General features: G+C 40.4%; 4 protein-coding genes across 4 annotated transcripts in view; 2 read left to right on the top strand and 2 right to left on the bottom strand.

The window, feature by feature from the left end:
• LOC138036200 (galanin receptor 2a-like) overlaps nt 1-5,687 on the bottom strand; it is an 8,655-nt gene extending 2,968 nt beyond the window's left edge. Inside the window, exons 1-2 of the mRNA XM_068882555.1 lie at nt 5,601-5,687; nt 4,775-5,143 (exon numbers count right to left, since the gene is read on the bottom strand). Coding sequence (XP_068738656.1) covers nt 4,775-5,143; nt 5,601-5,687 — 456 coding nt within the window. The remainder of the gene's footprint in view (nt 1-4,774; nt 5,144-5,600) is intronic.
• An 8,883-nt stretch (nt 5,688-14,570) lies between these two features.
• LOC138036201 (G2/M phase-specific E3 ubiquitin-protein ligase-like) lies at nt 14,571-15,242 on the top strand. The gene has a single exon (XM_068882556.1). The coding sequence runs from the start codon at nt 14,571-14,573 to the stop codon at nt 15,240-15,242; it is 672 nt and encodes a 223-aa protein (XP_068738657.1).
• Nucleotides 15,243-17,746: 2,504 nt separating this feature from the next.
• Nucleotides 17,747-19,126, bottom strand: LOC138036202 (uncharacterized). Its single transcript, XM_068882557.1, has one exon. The coding sequence runs from the start codon at nt 18,923-18,925 to the stop codon at nt 17,747-17,749; it is 1,179 nt and encodes a 392-aa protein (XP_068738658.1). The 5' UTR covers nt 18,926-19,126.
• Nucleotides 19,127-19,941: 815 nt separating this feature from the next.
• Nucleotides 19,942-20,577, top strand: LOC138036203 (uncharacterized). The gene has a single exon (XM_068882558.1). It carries the CDS (start codon nt 19,942-19,944, stop codon nt 20,575-20,577), a length of 636 nt encoding a protein of 211 aa, XP_068738659.1.
• The last annotated feature ends 1,923 nt before the right edge of the window (nt 20,578-22,500 follow it).

A 22,500-nucleotide genomic window follows, 5' to 3' on the forward strand; every position in this document is an offset into this window, starting at 1 on the left:
CGCCGTACGTACGGGGCTCAACGTCAAAGAACTTTTGTCTTGGAAAGCTGTCAGAAGCTAAGAGTACGCGCTTAAACTTGTGATGAAAAAGAAGTTGTAAGGGAACTTGAAAATGATCAACATGTCAGTAGTAAAGCCAGTGTTTCTCCATTTCCTTTTATTTTCGTCAACCTTTCTGGGATTAGTATTTACTGAGCCACATGTCTTCTCTACTACGGCACTATAATGATTTACGATAGCAAAACAATATTGTGTACTTTTAGAGATACATACTACGCTTCGTTATTTGCATTCGCAAATTTAGTAACATTAGTAGAGCGGTTTTCCATTGAGTGTCAAAGGTAATTAGCGAATTGCTTTGGCTTTGCATTACTTCACTCAGTGATTGATTCAAAGTTCTCGTGCCATTTTTTCAACCAATCAGAAATGAAACCAAACCCAATCGTGGCTCGCGTTTGCACATTTTCCCGCGCTTTGTGTCGTTGTGTCGGCTACGAATAATTACTTCGAGTTTTGATTGGTTCACTGGATTGTCTCCGTCCTTTTTCACTGGCCAAAGTAATTACTTCGGTTTTGGTTTTACGACACTCGACTGAAACTCGCTCTAATAAGAGTTTTTACGAGAAACAACTTCAAGTTAAGTTACAGATTTATCTCCCTGGTAATCTATCGCCATTTTCCGAATTTTACCCGTAGTTGAAGTTCACTGTAACCGGACAATTTGTGATAACTGATTGTGCATCCCACGTATACTCCCTTATAGGCGTCTTGTTGCTCATTAAACCCATTTCATTTGTGGCGTTCTCATAGCCGTCATCGTTGTCCTTGCTTAATAGAGTGTTTTCGCTCATTTGATCAGCAACAATATTTGCATACTAAAACAAAAGGAAGAATTTGCATAAAAATGGAGTTCAATTCCCCAAAGGATATTTCACTCATCCAACATGGCCGCTATTTCTTTGTTTCACTCCTCCAACATGGCCGCCGTGACGTCATGTGGAAACACTCTATTGGGACCTTAAGCAGGGACGACGAAGATGGCTACGGTAACGTTGTCTAAGAATATTGTATCCTGTTACTATAACAATAATTTTGCGACTACTCCACGTCGTTCGGCTTGGAATTAAAGTGTGAGTACACATTCCAAGAATAAAATTGGTGAGAACGGTATGGATACTGGGAGAGAAAATTGAAATTTCATCGTCAGGTGCTCTCGTCCTCCACATGACCTCAAAAGAAATGTATCAAAATGTAAAATGCACGTGCAGGGCGTACAGAACTTTTGTTTTTGCAAATTAAACCTATTGTTATGAGGCGTTCTCGTAGCCGTCGTCATAGCCCTTGCTTAAGGTCCCCAATCACCACACCGGTGGACAACAAGGATTTCGAAAATTGGATCAACCTCGTTCCCAGGGTCTCCATTGTCGTTGAGAAGAGACTCGGTTGGGGCTGGTCACGTGTCTCCCATAATCTGGGAGATTTGTAAAATGTGTGTTTGGGGAGGGATGGCAGTGCAGGCCTTGTAATCATTGCGAGGAAGGGAATCACAACGCATTTGATTTTGTGGCCAGACGACCATCGACAAAACGTTTCAAACCAAGGTATTGAATGTACTACACATGGAATTCGACGCGAAAAGCAAAACGTTGTTGTACTCGCATCGTTCGAATTTTTGTATGCCCGTGAGAAGGTCCGGATTCAAACTTTCAACTTAAAACTTAAAAGTCGAACTGAGTGATAACGAAGGATACTAATAGTTTGCGACACGTTTAAAGAAAAGAAAGTTTTGTCGTGAAAGAAAACAGCGAAACGTTTATCCATAGGAAACAAACATGTTCGGCGATAGATCAGTCGGTGTCATATGTTTAATTACGTTTATGTCACGTATCGACCTCAAACTAACTGTGCAGGTAATTTATTTTGTTGTTTGATTTTCGTTTTTTTTTTCGAATGTTAAACAAAGTAATTCCTAAGTCGCAAGCTTGTACAGCGAGTAGACAGTTTTGACTTCTAAATTGTCGCTGATATATTAATGCAACTGCACACCCTGCATACCGGGCTTTAGCGTTTAATTTATAGGACGTTTTCAACCAACCTCCAGAGACACCAAGAACATAAGAGAAATGTTCGACTTCTGGTGGAGGAACAAAAGAAGCTAATGAGAGATCTTTTGTTTTCATCCACTAACATGTGAAAACCTCCTATAACACAAATTGTGAAGTATGTTTTTAGCGCCGGTAAAATAAAAGTGAAATTTTATCAAGCAAACGTAGCGTGTGGTGTATTTTTTGTGATAGTTTATGTTCTGTAGGAGCAACTTTAGTGGTGTATTTTTTGCGAACTTCAATCGCCGCTCAACATCGAAGGTCAGCTATCGGTCACAAAAGCTCTTGTTTCTTGACCGCTTCTGTGGGAATCTCCTGTGGGAATATAACCAGCTGTTTTGACCTTTTTAAAACTTGCAATGTAAAGTAAAGATTATTTATTGAAAAAATACCTTGTCAAATGATTACGCTTTCGCCCAGTTGCGGGTCAAAATCGAGGAGAGTCACGTCATCAGCCCCAAACAGGGTGTCTCTCCACATCAACAAAGAGACCCTGGGAACGAGTTTGACATTGGATTTAGTTAAGAGTGAGCAGCCATTCATTTCCATTGTTATGTTTCCAAGTTTACTCTTTTTATCTCTTAAACTTAAGATAAATTTGTTTCAGCAGGTTTTGTTGTCTTCTTGTTGTAGTGACAATCATATTTCTGGAACAAGGATTTTGCGACGACAGTAAGTGAAGTTACTGTACCACCTCCAAAGTATTTGATGATGTAAATCCAATGATATAAAGTAGTACTATACTGTATTTATAATAATAGACTTCACTGAGTAGAGTGTAATGTGAAGTGCTAAGTTTCTAACCCATATGAACCATGTGATCGTTAGCCTCACTAATGGAAATGGGCCCACACACGGAGAGAGAAAGCTCTGATTAGGGTGGGAATTTAACCCACGACCTTCGGGTTAGATCACCGCTGCTCTACCGACTGAGCTACAATGTCAGACGGGAGCATGTCGAGGGAACTGAAGATCTTAAAGTCACGCCACTGAACATGTACAAGTACAAGGAGGGATTACGTTTTCGCAAACGTTGGCCGTGCAGCACTTATATTTGAAGAGACTTAACTGACTTAACGTTTGTATTAATGATAATAGCCGTGGAATGTTGTTCCCAGGGGCTGGATTTGTCTGTAAGGCCCCGCGCCATCGGACGCAACATTGTTGGCCAACAAATTCCAACATTGTCGGTTGAGTGTTACATGCCTCCGTTTGCACACCCTAATGGGGACGTGCGGCCAGCCAGGGTATGTTTTTTGTCTTGAACAGGGTATCGAATTTATCATTTTTTGTCTTAATCAGGGTATCGATTTATCAATTTTTGTCTTAAACTGGGTTAAATGTCTTAAACAGGGTATCAAAAATCATAATTCTGGCTTAAAATGGGTAGGAAAATCAGCGATATTTGTCTTAAACAGGGTCAGGGTATGAGGGGCCGCGCCGCACCTCCCCAACCAGGGATACATCCAGTACCCTCCCCCCCCTTTTCCTCCCCGGGGATCTGTCAAACTTTTGAGCCAACAACTCCTAACACTTCCTTTGCTCCGTGATTGCCGCAGCGTAGTGCAACAATGTTGGATCCGTTTGCACAGCTCTTCCAACATTGCTGGGGCAACGGACAAGCATTACATATGGTCTCCATGGTGATAGCCTCGAATTGACATGCTGAAAACAAGATGCATGGCAGTCGGATTTTAGAAGGTTAATGAAGTCTTATTGGTCGTATCCTTCCCATAATACACTGTTCGTCCTTACACTGTTGGGAGTTCTTGCGTCTGTTTGCACACAACTGCAGACAAAATTCAACTTCTGCAAAACTAAAAACTCCCTACAATGTTGGGGCGTTCGATTGCTCTGGGCTTAAGATCGACAAAGCACCCACTTTGCTTATTCATAAATACACTGAATAATGTTACTTGTGTTATTTTACTTTTGATTGGACAACAGAAGTTCAATTAAAAGGATGTTTCTTTTATCGTGCTGCCATAGCAAGAGTACGAGCACTACGAAGTTCGGCAAAAGACAGTCCTTTTGCTGTTCTTTTACAAGGACCAAATGAAAATTCCAGAAAAATAAGCCAAAAAAAATATCATTATATACTAGACGTTCCATTTTGGAAGGAATTTGCTGCGAGTAGTTTTAATTAAGATGAAAGTTTTTCTCAACTGCTGTGACGAAGTTTCCAAAACTTAAAGAAAAACCCAGAGCAATGTTTATGTAAAGTTATACGAGAAACGTCTCTTATCTCTAGAACGATCCAATGAGTTTTGTAGGTATTTCATCATAACCTTCTAAAATGTTGGTCCATTCAGTGTTAAAAATAGAACATGTTGTAATCAGATGGTATATAAGACCGAGAAAGTGTCTGTTTAAGTAAGTTAAGAGTTCTTTTACAGTCATGCAAATAAAGTACTTGTGAACTTTTTGGGTTACAACTTTGGTGTTGCACTCTGTAACTCATTTATGCATTCAATTTTCCTTCTTAGCTGGACATGGCAGAGCATAATTTTTTTTTGCAGATTTTTATTCATTTTTCTTTTTTAAAAAACTTTTCTCGATACATGGAAAAGCATTGACTATAGACATGCAAGAGAAAAGTTTAAAAAAATAAAAATGCATAAAAATCTACAAAAAAAAAGCAATTTATGCGCTGCCATTAGTTTGCAGACTTTTGCGTGTTCAACAACTTGGTGATAGGTGGAAGTGTGTTCCAACACAAGGACATCCACAAGGGCACCTGGGTGTCGCCCGACCACCGCACAGTCAACCAGATTGACCACATCACCATCGACAAGAAGTTCAGGAGAAGCCTGCAAGACACGAGAGTGAGGAGAGGGGTGGACGTTGCATCTGACCACCACTTGCTGGTTGGACAGGTGAGACTGAAGCTGAAGAAGTGCCTCCCACCAGGCAGCAAGGCGGGCCGCAAGTTCAACACCATCTACCCCAAGTCCCCAAGTCCCCAAGTCCCCAAGTCCCACGTCCCACGTCCCCGTCCCACTTTCAGTAACAACCTGTGCGGCTTCCCTAGCGAAAGTCTAGTGATCCGAAAATTATATAGGGATCAAAACTTAACTTTTCGGAAATTTCAGCCAGAAAAAAGGCTCCCGAAAATTGTAGGTGACCTTTTTTGGGTAAAAATCCGTAAAAATGGGCAATTATAACATGCTTTAGATGTTCGAAAATCCTAGGACAGGCAGGCAAGCAAGGAATTTTACAACAAATGTTCCGAAAATTCTAGATCTCAAATCGTCTTCCGAACAGATATTTTCCGAAAATTGGTGTTGGGTGCTCCTGATTGAAAGCTTCCGCCATATCATCGGCATTATTTATAGTTCTATTATTAGCTTGGATTTCCAAAATATTGGACTACTTACAACTATTCCGTGAGCTAAGCTCGTTAATAAGATCCCAAGTCGTACGTGAATTGCCTTTGCTAGTTTCCAAGTTTTCAGAAAAATATCGTTTTTTAGCAAGTTTAGTTGCATTATTCACCTTGTTCCTCGCCCGTTTAAACTGCTTCCACATGGCATGATCATTTGTAGAGATCGCTTTCTTTTTAAGAACATCTCTTCTGCGCATTCTGAGCAATAATTTACTCGTTATCCACGGAGACCTGTTGTTATGAATTCTCTTCGATTTTTAGAGGAGCATGTTTGTCCATGCAGCTGACAAACAGGTTTTTCCATTCTTGCCATATATCATTTGGATCAGAGCGCGAACTAACATTCCTCCATGGCATTTGCTCGAGATCATTTAAGAACTTATCTTTTTGAAAGTTTTTAAACTGCCGCATTTCGATCGTGCGAGACCCTTACGCGTTGCGGTCATAATTAGCCTTACGTGTCATAAAAACAAGGGAATGATCACTAATCCCAACGTGCACAACCTCAAAGTTTGAAACCTTTTCCGGGAAATTAGTTATGCATAAATCGATCAGGCTTTTTGACACCTGGGTAATACGTGTTGGTTCCGTGATTAATTTGCTAAGACCATAGATATCAAGAATGTTAGTTAATGAACACGAAATATGTGCTGTTGCCTCAGGCAACAAATTGCAGTTAACATCGCCAAGTAGATGCAACTCCTTATTTTCAGCGTCAATTTTGTCTATCAATTCTTCAAACTCGTTAAACAATTCGATGGGACATAGTTAATATATGTTGGCTGGTTATGAAACTCGACAAGTTTCTTTGTTTCATGTTTTAATTCGTTTTTTTGGCCTTGACCCTGCACAAAACCCGACAAAAACACGCTTTTTTTCGGCAGGATAACCAATCAAAAGCTTCGACTAGTTTATTCTTGCGAACCAAAAACAAACGATTGTGCAGGGTCACGGTCGGTTCAACATCTGATTGCGACTGCATTGTTCCTGCTTTTAAAATTCCCAGGGTTTCATAACCAGTCCCTAGATTAACTATGGATGGGAGAACCTGGGGGCCGATACCAGGTGCCAACCACGAATCCTGTACTTCGAGGCATGCTGATTTCAACGAATAAACACTCCACATTATCGTTATTTTACGGAGCCCTGTTAGTGCCACCCGGGTGTGCGTATACTTTTTATTTACTTCTGGCGAGACTTTTTTACTTTGGGCGTGACTCTTGTTTTTATTTGTGTCAGTGGCGCGACTTTTTTTATTTGGCGCGACTTTTTTTATTTGGCGCGACTTTTTTCACTTGGCGCGACTTTTCTTAATTTGGCGCGACTTTTTTTATTTGGCGCGACTTTTTTTATTTGGCGCGACTTTTTCTGTTTGGCGCGACTTGTTTATCTGGCGTGTCTTTTATGCCGGCGCCTGGGTACGGACCTTATGTATCCCTTATTATAGTGTAATAAATATTGTAAGCAATAATCCTATAAACCCTTGTTTGATTGATTGACTATGTACCCTTGTATACCTCTATATACCCTCAAGAGAGAATGAGGTTAGAGAACGGATCCCCCTGCTCCATCATAGTTTTTTAAAGATTTTTAGTTTAAGTTCTCGTTCCCAATGCCGCGCTTAACTAAAGTTTCTTTCCGTTATTACAACTGGCAAATCAGGTGCCTGTGTATGGAGGGGGGGGTGGGGGATCTGCTCGCTTACCTCATCCTCTTCATACCCTCGACTACCCTTGTAAACCCCTATATACCCTTGTAAAATGCTATTTCTGACAGTTGTAGTCTGCGAAATTGGTAGAAATGGATATTTTGACGGCACGGACCAGAGGACTGGGTCCGGTTGTCTGGTGGGGATTATGGGTAATTTGTCGTACAAATAGTGATCCGTTAGGGATTTGAATCCGTCTAGGTTCAGCTTTCTTCGCCTACTTTTTTGTTAAATTTTTCCCTTAGCCTCCATAGGGTAGTGGCAATTGCATAGGGTTTGGAGAATACGTTCCCTCATTCCCAAAGGATTTTGGGTTTTCGTATCCGGCAGGTGCCCAGTGTACTTTTCCTTTAACAAGTTTTTAGGAGGTCAGTACCATTAAGTATGCTTACGTATTGTTATGCTAGAGCGGAGTTTGTATGCATATGGTAAGCAAAATAAACCGGCTTGTGGCGCTTGCTGTCCTACATGCCCATGTATCTACACAGTTGTGTTGTGATTGAGTTAGTCGTGTTGTGTCTGATTGGATAGTGGAGTCAAAATTACTTGTATACCTTGTATACTCCTATACTGCCTATATACCTTTGTGGACTCTATATACTCTTGTATACCTTTGTATTCCCGCATAAAACCTTGTATACTTTTGTTTGCCCTTGTATACCTTTAAGTGCATTTCTGGACATAAGTACCTATATAAAAGTTAAAAAGCGTTTGTAATTGTGTCCGTATATTTCAAATCGGGGTTTGTAGTAAAAGATGCTCTCTTGCTGGACCGATGTTTTTGATAGTGTCGCTAAGGTAGTTAGGTAATCCAGTGTGCCATACTGGGCATCCATATTCCATTATCGGACCGTCTAATAAAGCAGCAAAAAACTGACATAATAACTTCGGTTTTGAAGCCTGACTTTCGGAGAATTAGTAAGATACACAAGCTTTTGGATGCTTTCGTGGTTTTTTATCAATAACGCTCGAAACGTTGGCTTTCAAATTTCTCTATGGTGGTCAATATGAGATATCAACCCACTTGACAAACCCATTTCTGTACTACAGGACGAAACTAGGTGGTGGAAAGTAGTGAAACTACTTCCTGTGGCGTAACGAAGTCAAGCTGCCAATTATATTGTAGAGGAGAACGAGATCTTAAGTGGAATGGCAGTTGCCAACTACATAAATCACGCTTTTTCGGGGTATACTGAGGTATGCAAGAGTACACAGAGGTATACAAGGGTTTAGAATGCAAGGGTATATCGAGTATACAAAGGTAAATGGGCAGTATAGGAGTATACAAGGGTATACAAGTGTTTACAAGGGTATATAGGGGTTTACAAGGGTAGTCGAGGATATGAAGAGGATGAGGTCAGCGAGCAGATTCCCCCCCCCCCACTCCCCCCCCATACACAGGCACCTGATTTGCCAGTTGTAATAACGGAAAGAAACTTTAGTTAAGGGCGGCATTGGGAACGAGAACTTAAACTAAAAATAGATTTTTAAAAACTATGATGGAGCAGGGGGATCCGTTCTCTCACCTCATCCTCTCTTGAGGGTATATAGAGGTATACAAGGGTACATAGTCAATCAATCAAACAAGGGTTTATAGGATTATTGCTTACAATATTTATTACACTATAATAAGGGATACATAAGGTCCGTACCCAGGCGCCGGCATAAAAGACACGCCAGATAAAAAAGTCGCGCCAAACAAAAAAAGTCGCGCCAAACAGAAAAAGTCGCGCAAAATAAAAAAAGTCGCGCCAAATTAAGAAAAGTCGCGCCAAGTAAAAAAAGTCGCGCCAAATAAAAAAAGTCGCGCCAGCTAAAAAAAAGTCGCGCCACTGACACAAATAAAAACAAGAGTCACGCCCAAAGTAAAAAAGTCTCGACAGAAATAGAATAAAAAGTATACGCACACCCGGGTGGCACTAACAGGGCTCCGTAACTTTTTCTATCTGGCGCGACTTTTTTTTATTCGGCGTGACTTTTTTTTATTTGGCGCAATTTTTTTTGCTGTTGCTCATTTGAAGACCGCTTTCTTATTGCGGGCTCAAACACGTGTGTGTTGCAGTATTTGAGCAATATGGCCGAGGAAATTGCAGTGGAAGTTGAAAACGAGCTTGAGAAGGCAAGTATTTGATATTATTCATGATAAAACGAATACTTTGTTAGTGAATACCCCGTCACGTATTTGCATGTCATTTGAATAAGAATAATGTAATACTTGTTTCGTTCTTCAAATGCTGTCTTTAGAGGAAGCAAGACCGTATAAGCTTATTATAATTTACTGTTGTATGATAAAAAGATTATAATATGTAGTAATGGTAAGATATAGTAGTAGTAACAAGAATAGTTTTTGGTAGTCAACCACGCTGGATGAAGGGTTTGGTAATCAAACCAACGCACGGCGTTTGAGTTGACACATGAATGCAGGTAATGTATCAGTCAATTACAAGAGCGCTCATCACCCCCAAAAGATAATACATTACCGGTCAGTGTAAAACGCAGATTGCAGACTACAGACCGGGGATAAAATGCAGACTGAAGTTATAATTCAGTATAATTTAATTGTTGAAAAAGCCCAAACCCATTAGAAATGCTAACAGTTAAAGCCTAAATATTGTTTTAGACCTAATTAGGCCTAAGGTTAGCATTTCTAAGGGGTTTGGGCTTTTTTCAACAATTACGTTATAACCTCAGTCTGCATTTTATCCCTGGTCTGCTTCCTGCGTTTTACACTGACCGAATTATGATACATAACTCGTCTGCCAGGCGTGAGAAATTGGAGCACAGGCGTGAGTTGGCGTGACATCGAAGTTATCTATCTGCAGGTCTGACAATCACGCCTTAGGCTTCACACTTAGCAGGTATAAGGATGTTTCCGGGAACTGACGACATGATTGCTTTTTTGTGACTTGAAATAGATATCTTTAGTTTCAGTTAATAAAGAGCGTTGTATTAAGACAGTTCTCTTGAGTTGATGTGAGATTGTGATTGTTGTGAGACTTTGATGTTAATAATAAAACATTACAAAACTTAACTCTGTGACTAAGTTGGAGAACACTGCTATTGGGTCTCCAAATGAGTTCATGTTTCATTTTGAGCACTGTTGTCATCCTTGAATTTTTCCTTGTTGCGGTAACTAATTACCGGCAAAAAGATAATAACCTCGCTAGTTCCACGAAACGCAGTTTATTTAACTGTAAATAACGGGAGACAACTTAGGCAACAGGGAACGAAGTCCGAAAACCACAACAACTGACTAGTCAGCCGCTTATATACCTATCCGAAGTGAGTCTAGAAGTTTCCAAAAGTAACTATTTACAGCTACTACAATAACCTCTATTTTAAACTTAAAAGTCATGAACTATTTTGAAACTGGTGAGTCACAGTTCTGGAAAATTCTTCAAACAACGTATTGCGTGACATTGACCTTCGCGAACTTTCCAGATAATTCCGATCCTTGTAACATCATTAGTTCATCTAGGGAGGCTCTTATGTATCTTTTTGATACCACAACATTAAAAAAAAGACGTTTTTATGTCAGCACTGTACATGTTTTACTAGGTCAACAGAGAGTGATTTATTCGCATTACCTCGCATTGTTAGAAATTTGCTTCCTTTGTTTAAGGCGCGTAGCTTTCGCTTTTTCCGCCCCTCTAGCTCTATTCACAGCATTCTACATCAGGTAATCCCACCACATCTGTACTTGCTGTTCGGTTAGCGTTAGGGTTTAGGGGTAAAGAACGGCCTTTTATCCTTAAAAAAAACAAGCCACTGCTCTGTACAAAGCCAACACACGTGTATTTGTGGCGAGGGAAATTCCTCGTGAAAGAAAATTCTCTAGGTAGCGACCTCTAACCAACATTTTTGTCGATAGGCGCACTTGGAATTGACTGGTGCATAAGAGTTAAGATGCATCAATAAGAGTTTATGGCATTTTGTTGAAGAACATTATGTTCATGTTCATTCAGGCCTTCTGAAGATTTATCTTACGATTAGCCGTAACATTTGTTTGATTATAATGATACATTCACAGGTTTGTAGCTTTCTACATAGAAGAGGAGTGGAGGAAAATGTAATCGAAAAGTTTAAAGAAGAAAAGGTTTACCTACATGTAGCTAGCACGCCTATGAAGTTCTCCTGCTATTTGAGAATTCTTTGATTCCTCTATGTTGTCAATGTTGACGAGCTCAGTTAGCTGGCACAAAAACAGCCTTTACAGATGATTTATTGACATAAATATGTTGTATCATGTACTTTAACCCCTTCTTTTGGCGTGATGTATCTTTGCATCACAACGAAGAATATTGCACAATTTCTTTTCTTTTTCGTCAAACAGGAATTCTTTCTGAATTTTCAAAGCGGCAAAATAACATTATGGTTTTCCAATAGATTAATAACATTAAAATACAACTTAATTCAATTTCTTCCTCTTCTCAGATGGATATCACAGCAGTTCTTAGTGCAAACGATGATGTCCTCAAAGAGTTGGGTCTCATAACTGCAGGCGACAGATTAAGCCTTCGTGGCTTTTGTAGCACTGCTCAAGACGTGCAAAAGAACACAGAAAAGGAATCCAAAAGGAGAAGACTATTGGAGGCCTTTTTATCTTCTAGGAAAGATCGATCTAAGAAGCTTATGACTTCTTCTGTTAACAAAGAGCAAAAGAAAAAAATTGGAAAGGAAAAACAGAAGACCAAACGAATACAGGTTGGGTGGAAACATTTCCGTGAGGAGGCAGAGGATCATGTCCTTGTACCTCTGTCAAAGGGAGGTGGCAGCAGGTATGCTACTCTACCAATTTCAAGCAATAGAATGGACGTTATGAAACTTTGTCAATCAATCTTTTTCCCTGATGGAAAATCTCATTATGGAGAAGCTTCTGAGATGGGATTTGCTGTTGGCAATTTTCACAATGAACGAGTAGGTGTTACACTGGAAGTGAATGGGACAGAAGTACCTTTCAGTATTGGAGATTATATGGAGGCGTTTAAGCTTAAGGATGTCAGGCTATACTTGTTATCCAAAAAAGTGACGAGTAGCAGTGAAGAAAGTGATGATGGTCTACCACCGATGCTAACAGTTTGTGACTCCCCTATTTCTGAAATGGCATGTGCAGCTGGTAGTACAATGGGGGACAGACATAATGAGAGCCAAGGTCTTATGGGTACATCAGAGGAGAGGTGCTCACTAAAGAGGGAGCAAGATAGAGAATATGAACTTTCACTGGAAGAAGACAGGCAAAAGAGACTTTCTCTGGAAAGGGCAAACACTGAGGCTGAACAAAAGAAGAGAGTTCAGGAAGCTAGAGCTGCAAGAGTTGTAGCAGAACCAGAAGCAGATTTCGTCACTGTGAGAGTTCGACACCTCACAATGGGAGTATGCTCTCGACGTTTTCCAACCAATAGCCTCATGACAGCAGTATATGACTGGGTTGGATCTTTGACACCTGACATAGTGAGTTTTGCACTTTGTGACCCCTTAGGCACTCCTCTTGCTCCAAGTAGAAAGGTGGAAGATAGGTGTACGATACTTATGGCTAATGTTCCACATACACCATCATTGTCTGAGTCAGATGAGGAAATTCAATTCCAGGGATTCGGGGAAGCGCATGGTGTTATTGACAGGACACTGCCAGACTGTGAAACAAACAAGATGGGAACAGAAAGAGACACTGATGTGTAAGTAACCAAAAATTTCTCTTCAGTTCTGCAAATCATGTGCGTTCAATAGAAGTAATTAATGCGACTCCTAATAATAATCTTTCATTTAATTTTCAAATGTACATTATTCAGAACCAGTTGCCTACTTGTTGGGGAGACGGCAAATCAAATGAAATGACCATGTGAGAGAAAAAAGGATTTGGAATTTCTCCTCGGAAAATTCTCTGGGAACAGATTAGAGAACAAACAAATTTAACTTAGTAAACAAGAATAATCTTTGATGCCCGGGCGCATTGGAGCAAGGCAAGCGCTTTCAACAGAGCGTTTTCACTCACGTGACGAGCAGCCATATTGGATTACTGAAACAAAAGAAAGTATTTGCATAAAAATAGAGTTCAGTTCCCTGGGGATTAGTTTGGAACACCATCATGGCCGCCATTTCTTTGTTTTGGAACACCAACATGGCCGCCGTGACGTCACATGAAAACGCTCAATACTGTGGCACACCTGGGCCCAGTTGTTCAAAAGCCGATTAACGCTAATCCCAGATTAAAATTAACCAAGGAGTTTATTACTCTACTCCCAAATGCTGTTCAACGCTGATATTCAGCAGAACTTGAGATTAGAAGAAGTCAATCTTGAAAAACAAGAATAAGAAAAATAACCTTTCACCAAAAAGTTGAAAACATGAAGCAAAAGTTTACGCTAATCCTGGATTAAGTTAATCGGCTTTCGAACAACCGGGCCCTGGTCTATAAGACTTATTTACAATATATCAGTGACATACTCCTATTTTAACAATTATTGTATTATCATTTCACCATCTTCTCAAGTACAAGGGTAACAATTTATTGAAGTTTAGGATAAGAAAATTTCGGAATTTAGTTTAAAGTACTTAATATAAATAATTACCACATCAACAATGCCGTAGAAACAAAGAACTGTATAGTACCAATCTGCCAAATCCGTAAATATTATGTCTTTTTTACCATACTTATCGGAAGTGGTTTACTTGTTTACAGTAATGCAAAAGTAATGATGTATGGTGTTCGAGAAAATTCCATTGATTTCATAATAAAGGAAATGTTTAACTTGTATTTCTTCAGGGAAATGAGTGCTATGCAGTTAGACAACAAGTACGCTTCCATTCTTGAGGGTATGCCTGGGACAAGTGGGGAGAAATGGTTCTCTGACAGTGAAGAAGAGAATTCCAGTGCTGAAACACATGATGACGATTATGTACCACCTGACACGTCTTCTGTAACGAAACCAGCTTGTGAGATACTGAATGAATTAGCAGGAAAGATAAATGTTGATTCCTTGGCAAAATTTAACATTGCCCGTAATTTTATTTGGGAAGGAACCAAACGAGCAGTGTCCCGCAAAGCATTCTCACCAGCTAACAAGATATCTGTCAAGTTTACCGATGATGCTGGAACCAGTGAAGGTGCCATTGACTGGGGTGGCCTCATGAGAGAGTTCTTCACATTGGTTCTTCAATACATCCATGACTCTCAAGTTCTATGTGGTCCAGAGAATAGCAGATTCCTATCATACAATGTAAAATGTTTAGAAGATAATGACTACTTCGTTGCAGGACTTATGGTGGCAATGTCACTTGTCCATGGAGGACCTGCTCCCCATTTTCTTTCCCCTATCATGTTTCCCTTGGTGCCCTTATCAGTGATCAACCTGTAACAGTGTCATTGCAAGATATGTACGATCATGAGTTGAGGTCTTCGCTCGAATCACTCCAGGAGTCAGAAACCGTAGAGAAGGCGAAGAGATGTGTCTTGCAAGACAACTTATCAACTGTACTGGACCTGGCTGGAATTTTAGCAATGCCATTGCAAACACTTGATGATGTCAAGAGAATGGTTGCAACAACGGCACAGTGGTTCGTTCTTGGGCGATGTAAACCAGCCCTTGAAGTCTTCCGGGAAGGCCTTTCTGCCCTTGGAGTGTTGAGAGCAGCGAAGGAACATCCCGATAGTTTTAGGCCATTGTTTTGTGACCTACCTGAAAAGCTCACAGCAGAAAGAATAGAGAAATTGTTTCAGGCAAAGACCAGCCCGCCTGGTTCCTCAAAGGCAGTGACTGAGAGCCTTGTTTTATCCAGATGGAGCGATTACCTCCAGGATGTAGAAGACGAAGAGACTGGCATCACCTTGAGTGACATTTTGTTCTTCACCACTGGCTGCAGAGTGTTACCACAACGTGAGATCCCTGTCACCGTTGAGTTTTTAGATGAACTACCTTCAAGGTTTCCAACAGCAAACACATGTTCAAGCATTCTCCGACTTCCAGTCGTACACCAGGCTTATGAGAGCTTCAAAGCTGATCTGACTTTCGGAATATTAAATGCCCGAGGTTTTGGCACTGCTTGAAATACGGTGTTATGACAGTAGCTTTGCAGCTCTTCTGTAATTTGCGTTTAATAGTTTAATTTGTTGTTTTCAGTTTGAGATGTAAATAACCCGCACTCAGCTAGCTAGTTCACTTCAGTTTTACGGGATTGTCATGTTTATTATTATTAACATCATAGCCCGCTTTACACTAGCAAAAACGACTGGCACGGCACTCCGAAATCTTGATAGCGTACCTTTGTTTTTCGTGCACGGCACGGTCAATTTTCGTGTGTAAAAAGAACAACAGAAGGCATATTAGGCACCCTGTGCCACAAATTATAGGGGCGGCGAGCACGTCTCAGGAGGTGTGCTCGGCACTCCAAATATCGGTACCGTGCCGCTATTTTGGAGCGCTATGCCAATTTTGAGCGTGTGTAAAAGGGGTTTATGACATTTACGTAACGATGAAATGATGGCCCACAAATTTCTGTACGAGGTTACTGTTTTTTTTACATGTGCTTGCATCCCGATTCGCTACCATTCAAGGTGGTGTTTGTTGTGAATCAGAACACAGCAAGTCTTACAGGTTTAATTGATGTTAGGTTGTTAAAGTTTCGTGTTTCGTTGGCATCATTTTGTTATATGATGTCTGTTTACTTTGTTGCCTTAAACAATGAGATAGCCTGACAGTGTTCAGTGGCTGGATCTCCCTTACCTGCAGCATTTTTTTGGTTTTGTTTTGTGTAATGAATTATGTCCGAGGGCAACAAATGTAGTTTAAGTCTGTATTCTCTTTATTGCATCAAAGCTCCTTTGACAAAGCAATATGAAGCATGGATCGTTTGAGAAAAGGAAGGTGAATAAAGCGGAATAAAGCGTTTGAGATGTAATATATCAACAACGAGTGCGCGTGTTTCATTATAGGTTCCGAAAACCGAGATGTCAGTGTTTGGAACCTATGATGAAACACGAAGCACGAGTTTTTGATATGGCTTCTCAAACAAAGTTGCATGTGCATTTATTAATTCTGCTTCCTTTGTAAATTGTAATGTAATCATTGTTGTAAACAGCAGAAAATCAGTTATTAAAAACTCTGTTCTTTGGTTTAATTTCTTTTGTTTTGATGCGTAAATCTTGATATCCAAAGAGGAATGTGATGAAAACTACGTATGGTTTTAAATACGATATCCAAATCACGTATGATTTTTATCTAGGTTTTAATTGGGTTTCAAAAGTCGTGCACGTGAATTTATCCACTTTTGATAGGCTTTTGAGCGCATGAATTATTAATGAGTTTGAGAAGTGGAAGGTAAATGAAGTTGACGTTAATTTGCTGATAATCTTAATGTCAATATCACAGTAATCTGTTCATATCAGTATCTGTTGTGACTTATTAACCATGAGGCAAAACAGAACATGCATAACACTAAAACCAACGATATTGTGAACAATACCTCAGGTTCAATAATGATGCAATTTGCAGAGTAAAATATAATGATTAATTGTGGCAACGGTTTTTAGAGTCAATTAAAACATGAGAATATTCTGTTATCCAGATTCTTCAAAACTGAATTTGCAATGCCCAGTATTGCGCGCTGGAAAATATCTCTCGAAAATCATATTGCACTCGATTAAGGAGTTCACCAAGTAAACAAACGACTTTAGGCGGTTGTACACAAGTTTCTCTAAAATTGGATTAAAAACAGAGAAAAGAAAATTAGGATGTTAGTTACTTGCATTGGAATGGTGTCAGTGTCACCTTTATGGACTGGAATCACTTTGGCAAGTTTCAGTTTAGATTGGTGTACTCCTGTTAGGAAAGACGCAATGATTACCGCAACAGCGATGACCTCCGCGCATGCTGAAGAAATTGTGCCTTTTGATCTTTTCAGGTAGAAGTAGAAATTTTTCAGTATAAATGTTGTAAGAGGTCACGAACTTAGTCACGAGTTCAAAGAAGCAAGTCGAAGGGGCATAATTTGTGACACTAACTACTGTTTCACACTTTAGGCTCAAGATTCTTACCAATTATTAATTATAATAAGCACAATGGGAAGTTGTGCACTGTGCACGATTAAGTGCTACTTCATCACAGATCCGGCAGTCTCAATTTTGAATTTGGTTGAACAACCTTACAAAATAGTTTGTCTTGCAAACTATGAAACACAAGACGTCCACTTCTATCAGTATATCATCCAGTGTACTTGCTGTCCACCTTGATACAAGGCACAACGACCTTTCGCACAGCAAAGGTGAAAGACTGATAAAAGCAAAACGTCTTCCCCTCGAAGCATCGTTAAGGCGATCGACACTTAGACGAATGCTTCCAGCAACAAACAATCTAAGGCAACACTTACCAGGTAATTCCCGCTAATGAATTGGCTTAACTTTACCGGACATTACGCAGGCGATCATGCAAGTAAACCTTAAGATATATCTTTCTGCTGGCTAAAAGCATTTTATGTGCAAAAACCGACAAACATTCTGAGCAAATCTAGATTTTGGACGCCTGCAGGAATAGGCACGTTTGCAATTATGTGATCCTATGTTATTTTGTTTATCTCATTGATGAGAGTAGAGTATAGATTTCGTGCCTCATCAGCATTTTCTGGCATTCTAAGACCTTCTTCTGTCATGATTACTTCAGCAAGTGCAGTAAATTCAGGTGATAAATCCACGGGAAGGTCATCACAACACATTTGTCTAGCAACATCTAAGTCATCAATAAGAACATCATACTTATAATCCACGGTTCCTGTTATTTCAGGTTGCTGGTACAACAGAAACGGTCGACCATGAGGTGAATTGTTATTTCTTGTTGAAGGTCGGATCCGATGCAAGTTCCACAGTCTTGCAACTCTTTGGAGTTCTTCGACGATAATTGCCATGTAACAAAACAGTAGACATTCCACATGCACAACATTAGCATCACAGTACAGTCCACTGCTCCTAAGTTGTTCAAAATGAGTCATCCACCAATCAGAAGTACTTCTTCGCAGTTGTCCCCACCATGCCTCTATTCTCTGATTAGACACTGATCTGCCGTAAAGAAAGCTTTTCTCCCCAGACATACTGTCGTCTGCGTCATGTCGTAGATAGCGTTGAATAGCGGCAATTCTAACTTTTTCTGTTCCGAAGTCTCCACGAATTACACGGGCGGTGCCACCAACATTTTGCACACAGTCAAGAAAATACCTTGCGACGATACCCGGGTGGTTATTCGTACGCCCAACTTCGAGCCACATGATCTTCCTTGAGTATCCGTCAATGCAACCGTGGATACAAAATCCATACGGTTTCAGTTTGTCGTACCCATCAATGTGCCAAATAAAGTTTGGTCCCTTTGCATGATATTGCCGCCTTTGAAGTCTGTGCCTTGAGCGCCTTTCTACCCCTCCAGGGTCCAAGATTCTTAATGCATTTCGAACAAATTCTTTGCTGACAGATAATTTATGGTTAACCACTAGTTTCTGCCACATACTTCTATAGCCAACAACGCTCCCACTGCTGTTTAACTCCTCTTCTATGGCGTATACTACCTCATCGAAGTTGCTGAAACGTCGTCGTCCGAGGTTTTTTTTCGATAATACTCGTTTAAGCTGTCGTAAACTTATGTTAACTTCATGGTTGAAGAAAAGGCAATCAATAATTTCCTTATAGCTAAAGCCCATATGGAAATATTCTTCAATGAGATTGTTGCGTATTTCCTTTGCCGCCGCCATTTTGAATTATGAATCTACGGTGATGAAGGAAAGCGGTTGCTCTCAGCAGCCAGAGAAAAAAGTCGCGCCAAACAAAAAAAAGTCGCGCCAAATTAAAAAAGTCGCGCCAAAAAAAAAAAGTCGCGCCAAATTAAAAAAAGTCGCGCCAAACAAAAAAAAGTCGCGCCAAATTAAAAAAGTCGCGCCAAATTAAAAAAAGTCGCGCCAAGCAAAAAAAAGTCGTTCCAAATCAAAAAAAGTCGCGCTAAATAAAAAAAAGTCGCGCCAAATAAAAAAAAGTCGCGCCATTAACACAAATAAAACCAAAAGTCACGCCGAAAGTAAAAAAAGTCTCCCCGGGAAAATAAAAAAGTGAACACACACGCAGGTGGCACTAACAGGGTTCCGTAAAAAGTCACGCCGAATAAAAAAAAGTCGCGCCAAATAAAAAAAGTCGCGCCAAATAAAAAAAAGTCGCGTCACATACAAAAAAGTCGCACCAAATAAAAAAAGTCACGCCGAATAAAAAAAAGTCGCCCCAAATAAAAAATTGTCGGGACAGTGACAAAAATAAAAACAAGAGTCACGCCTAAAGAAAAAGTTTCGCCAGTAAAATTTAAAAAAGTATACGCACACGCGGGTGGCACTAACAGGGCTCCGGTTTGTATAAACCTCGCCCAAAAACACTAGTATAGTTAAACTTACCCCGGTTATCGCTCGTGCTGGCATCAGGCAAATCGGATTTCTAAACGGCAATATCCTAATCTAAACGCAAATATCGCCTATCGCTGTGTATGCAACCAATACTCTGCCCTTCTGAAAAAGGCAAAGGGAATGTACTACACTGACCTCATTGATCAATGCTCAGGTGACACCAAGAAACTCTTCAAGGTTATAAATTCGCTATGTAAAGGAAATCAGACCAATCCTTTACCACAGTGTCCTTTGCTCTACTACCAACAAATCAGTCTGCATACCTTAAGTTTCATTCAACAGAAACTGCTCTTTTGAGAGTGCAGAGCGATATACTGATGAGCATGGACAGGCAGGAGGTCACTCTACTCATCCTCCTAGATTTAAGCGCTGCCTTTGGTACCATTGACCACGCGATCTTGCTGGACATTCTTGATAATAATTTTGGTATCATTGGCAATGCTAAGGAGTGGATCAAGTCCTTTCTTTGTAAAAGGCAGCAGCATGTTCTTGTGGAAGACGAGATCTCCAAACCGAAACAACTTGATTGCGGTGTCTCACGAGGAAGCTGCCTTGGACCAGTTCTTTTCCTTCTCTATGCGTCAGGTCTGTTCCAAGTGCTCAACAAGCATCTTCCAACAGCGCATGCTTATGCTGATGATTCTCAGATATATTTATCATTTCGCCCACACTCATCTGCCTCTCAAGATCTTGCAGTAAGTGCAATCGAAAGCTGTGTTGGTGACGTGCGGGCTTGGTTGGTGTCACACAGGCTTATGTTCAATGACACTGAGACAGAATTACTCATTATTGGATCTAAACACCAGTTATCGAAAGTTTCTATTGACTCAATTAAGGTTGGCGACTCACAGATTAAGCCTTCAGAAGCTGTTCGTAACTTAGGCTCATGGTTTGACAGTCACATGAACATGAACGTACAAGTCGGGAAAATATGCAGTAAAGCTTTCTATCGCTTATAAAACATCAGGCAAATTCAGAAATTTCTCTCACCTGAATCGACCAAGATCTTTGTTCATGCTTTTGTAACCTGTCATCTGGACAACTGTAACTCTTTAATACATGGAATCTCTGAATGCCAGATAAACCGTCTACAGAAAGTCCTTAACTCAGCTGCTAGAATTATTACTCTATCTCCGGAATTCAACCATATTACCCCGGTTTTGCTCCAACTTCACTGGCTGCCCATTAATTTTCGTATTCAATTTAAAATCCTTTTTGTCTATAAATCCCTCAATGGGACCGCACCTGCCTACCTTAAAGATCTTCTGTAGCCACAAAGTCAGCCCAAATACCACCTAAGGTCCAGAGATGAACACTTGCTTGCTGTGCCGCGGAGTTTCCGGGCAAGACGTAATGTTCCAGATTTGTTTAGGTGAAGACCACTGCGATTCGTACAGGGAAGGCGTCCTCGACATGATATTTTTCCGAGTAATAACGCAATATACAAAATAAAAAACTCTGTCAACCGTTCGCCGAAATCGATCAAGTAGACCACAAAGATCAATCTCTCGAAACGGGCATGTACTAAAACCCGAAACACCGAAACGAAACCATCGGAACGAAACCACCGAAACCACCGGAACCGCCGAAACCATCGAAACACCGAAACGAAACCATCGAAACACGGAAACGAAACCACCGAAACAAAACCAACGGAACCACCGGAACAGCTTAACAATCTGAAAAACACTTCGAAATTTAAATGTTTCGCTGGTTTCGGCGGTTCCGGTGGTTTCGTTCCGATGGTTTCGTTTCGGTGTTTCGGGTTTTAGTACATGCTCTCGAAACGGGCGCCCTCCTTAATATAATTTGTCAATTCGTAGAAAGTCAATTTTTTTTATTTACTTAGCACACTTCAAGAGCCCTCCTGAGTGTTGAAGTTTTAAGCTTTTAAGCAAGGAGGTAATGTCATGTTATGTTCGTCGCACCTGTGGTGAGCTGGGAATGTGCTAGGTAGGTAAGCGGAAGCAAAGTTCCAGCGCGAACGTGACTGTGGCGTAAGTGTAATGAGGCGACACAATGCCTACAGTCTCAATGTTGCGTAGCAACGTCTGTAAAAGGTAAAATACCACTTCCATGAAACTGAAGTAAGCTATTCTGCTGATTCCAAGGAGTGAGACAAGGCGTAAAGATAATCTGAGAGTATGTCCTGGATTGAGCGGATAGCATTGGTATCGATTGGGAAGCTGTGGTGGCTGTAATCATATTTGTGGCTTGTAGGCAAAGTTGGGTTGGGGATTTCCACTAAGAAGAAAGAAAGAAAGAAAGAAAGAAGGAAAGAAAGCGGCTCAGATAAGGTTAAAAGAAAAGTTATTTCAGCAAACACGCTTTCTATCAATTTGTCAACCACGTTTGTCTGTGCAAAATGTTATTCTCAAAAAAAAAAAGGAAAAAGATCGAAAATATGACTTGCACAATCTCCAGTCTTCGTTTTAATGACACTATATGAAAATGGCGAAGACGGAATTGATATTGCCCTCTTTCATTTTAACTTTCAACACCTCGACGACGCGATTCACAGACCTAAAGACTAGTGAACTATTGGAGATTAATCATTGCGGTTGGGTGAAACTGCAAACGGTAAAAGACGGGCTGCTACTGCTTTTCAAAAAGCATAAAAAATTATCAGTAACCCACGAATGGAGCAAGGATGCATGGCGTAGTGGTGACAGCACTCGCTTCCCACCAATGACAGTGGTCTGGGGTCGATTCCCAGACTAGGCGAAATATGTGGGTTTTAGTTTGTTGGTTCTCTACTCTGCTCCGAGACGTTTTTCTCCGGGTACTCCAGATTCCCCCTCTCCTTGTTATTACTATTATTGTTATTATTAATTATCAAAGGAACTTGTTTGATTTTCGCTCATTTCGTTCTTGTTATCAAG

The sequence above is a fragment of the Montipora capricornis genome, unplaced genomic scaffold, assembly GCF_036669925.1.
Source record: "Montipora capricornis isolate CH-2021 unplaced genomic scaffold, ASM3666992v2 scaffold_467, whole genome shotgun sequence".
NCBI classification, from domain to species: Eukaryota; Metazoa; Cnidaria; class Anthozoa; order Scleractinia; family Acroporidae; genus Montipora; species Montipora capricornis.

What these genes read in the sequence shown, in the direction of transcription:
- LOC138036201 (XM_068882556.1), top strand. Translation starts at nt 14,571, where the DNA reads ATGTACGATCATGAGTTGAGGTCTTCGCTCGAATCACTCCAGGAGTCA.
- LOC138036202 (XM_068882557.1), bottom strand. Translation starts at nt 18,925, where the DNA reads ATGGCGGCGGCAAAGGAAATACGCAACAATCTCATTGAAGAATATTTC.
- LOC138036203 (XM_068882558.1), top strand. Translation starts at nt 19,942, where the DNA reads ATGGACAGGCAGGAGGTCACTCTACTCATCCTCCTAGATTTAAGCGCT.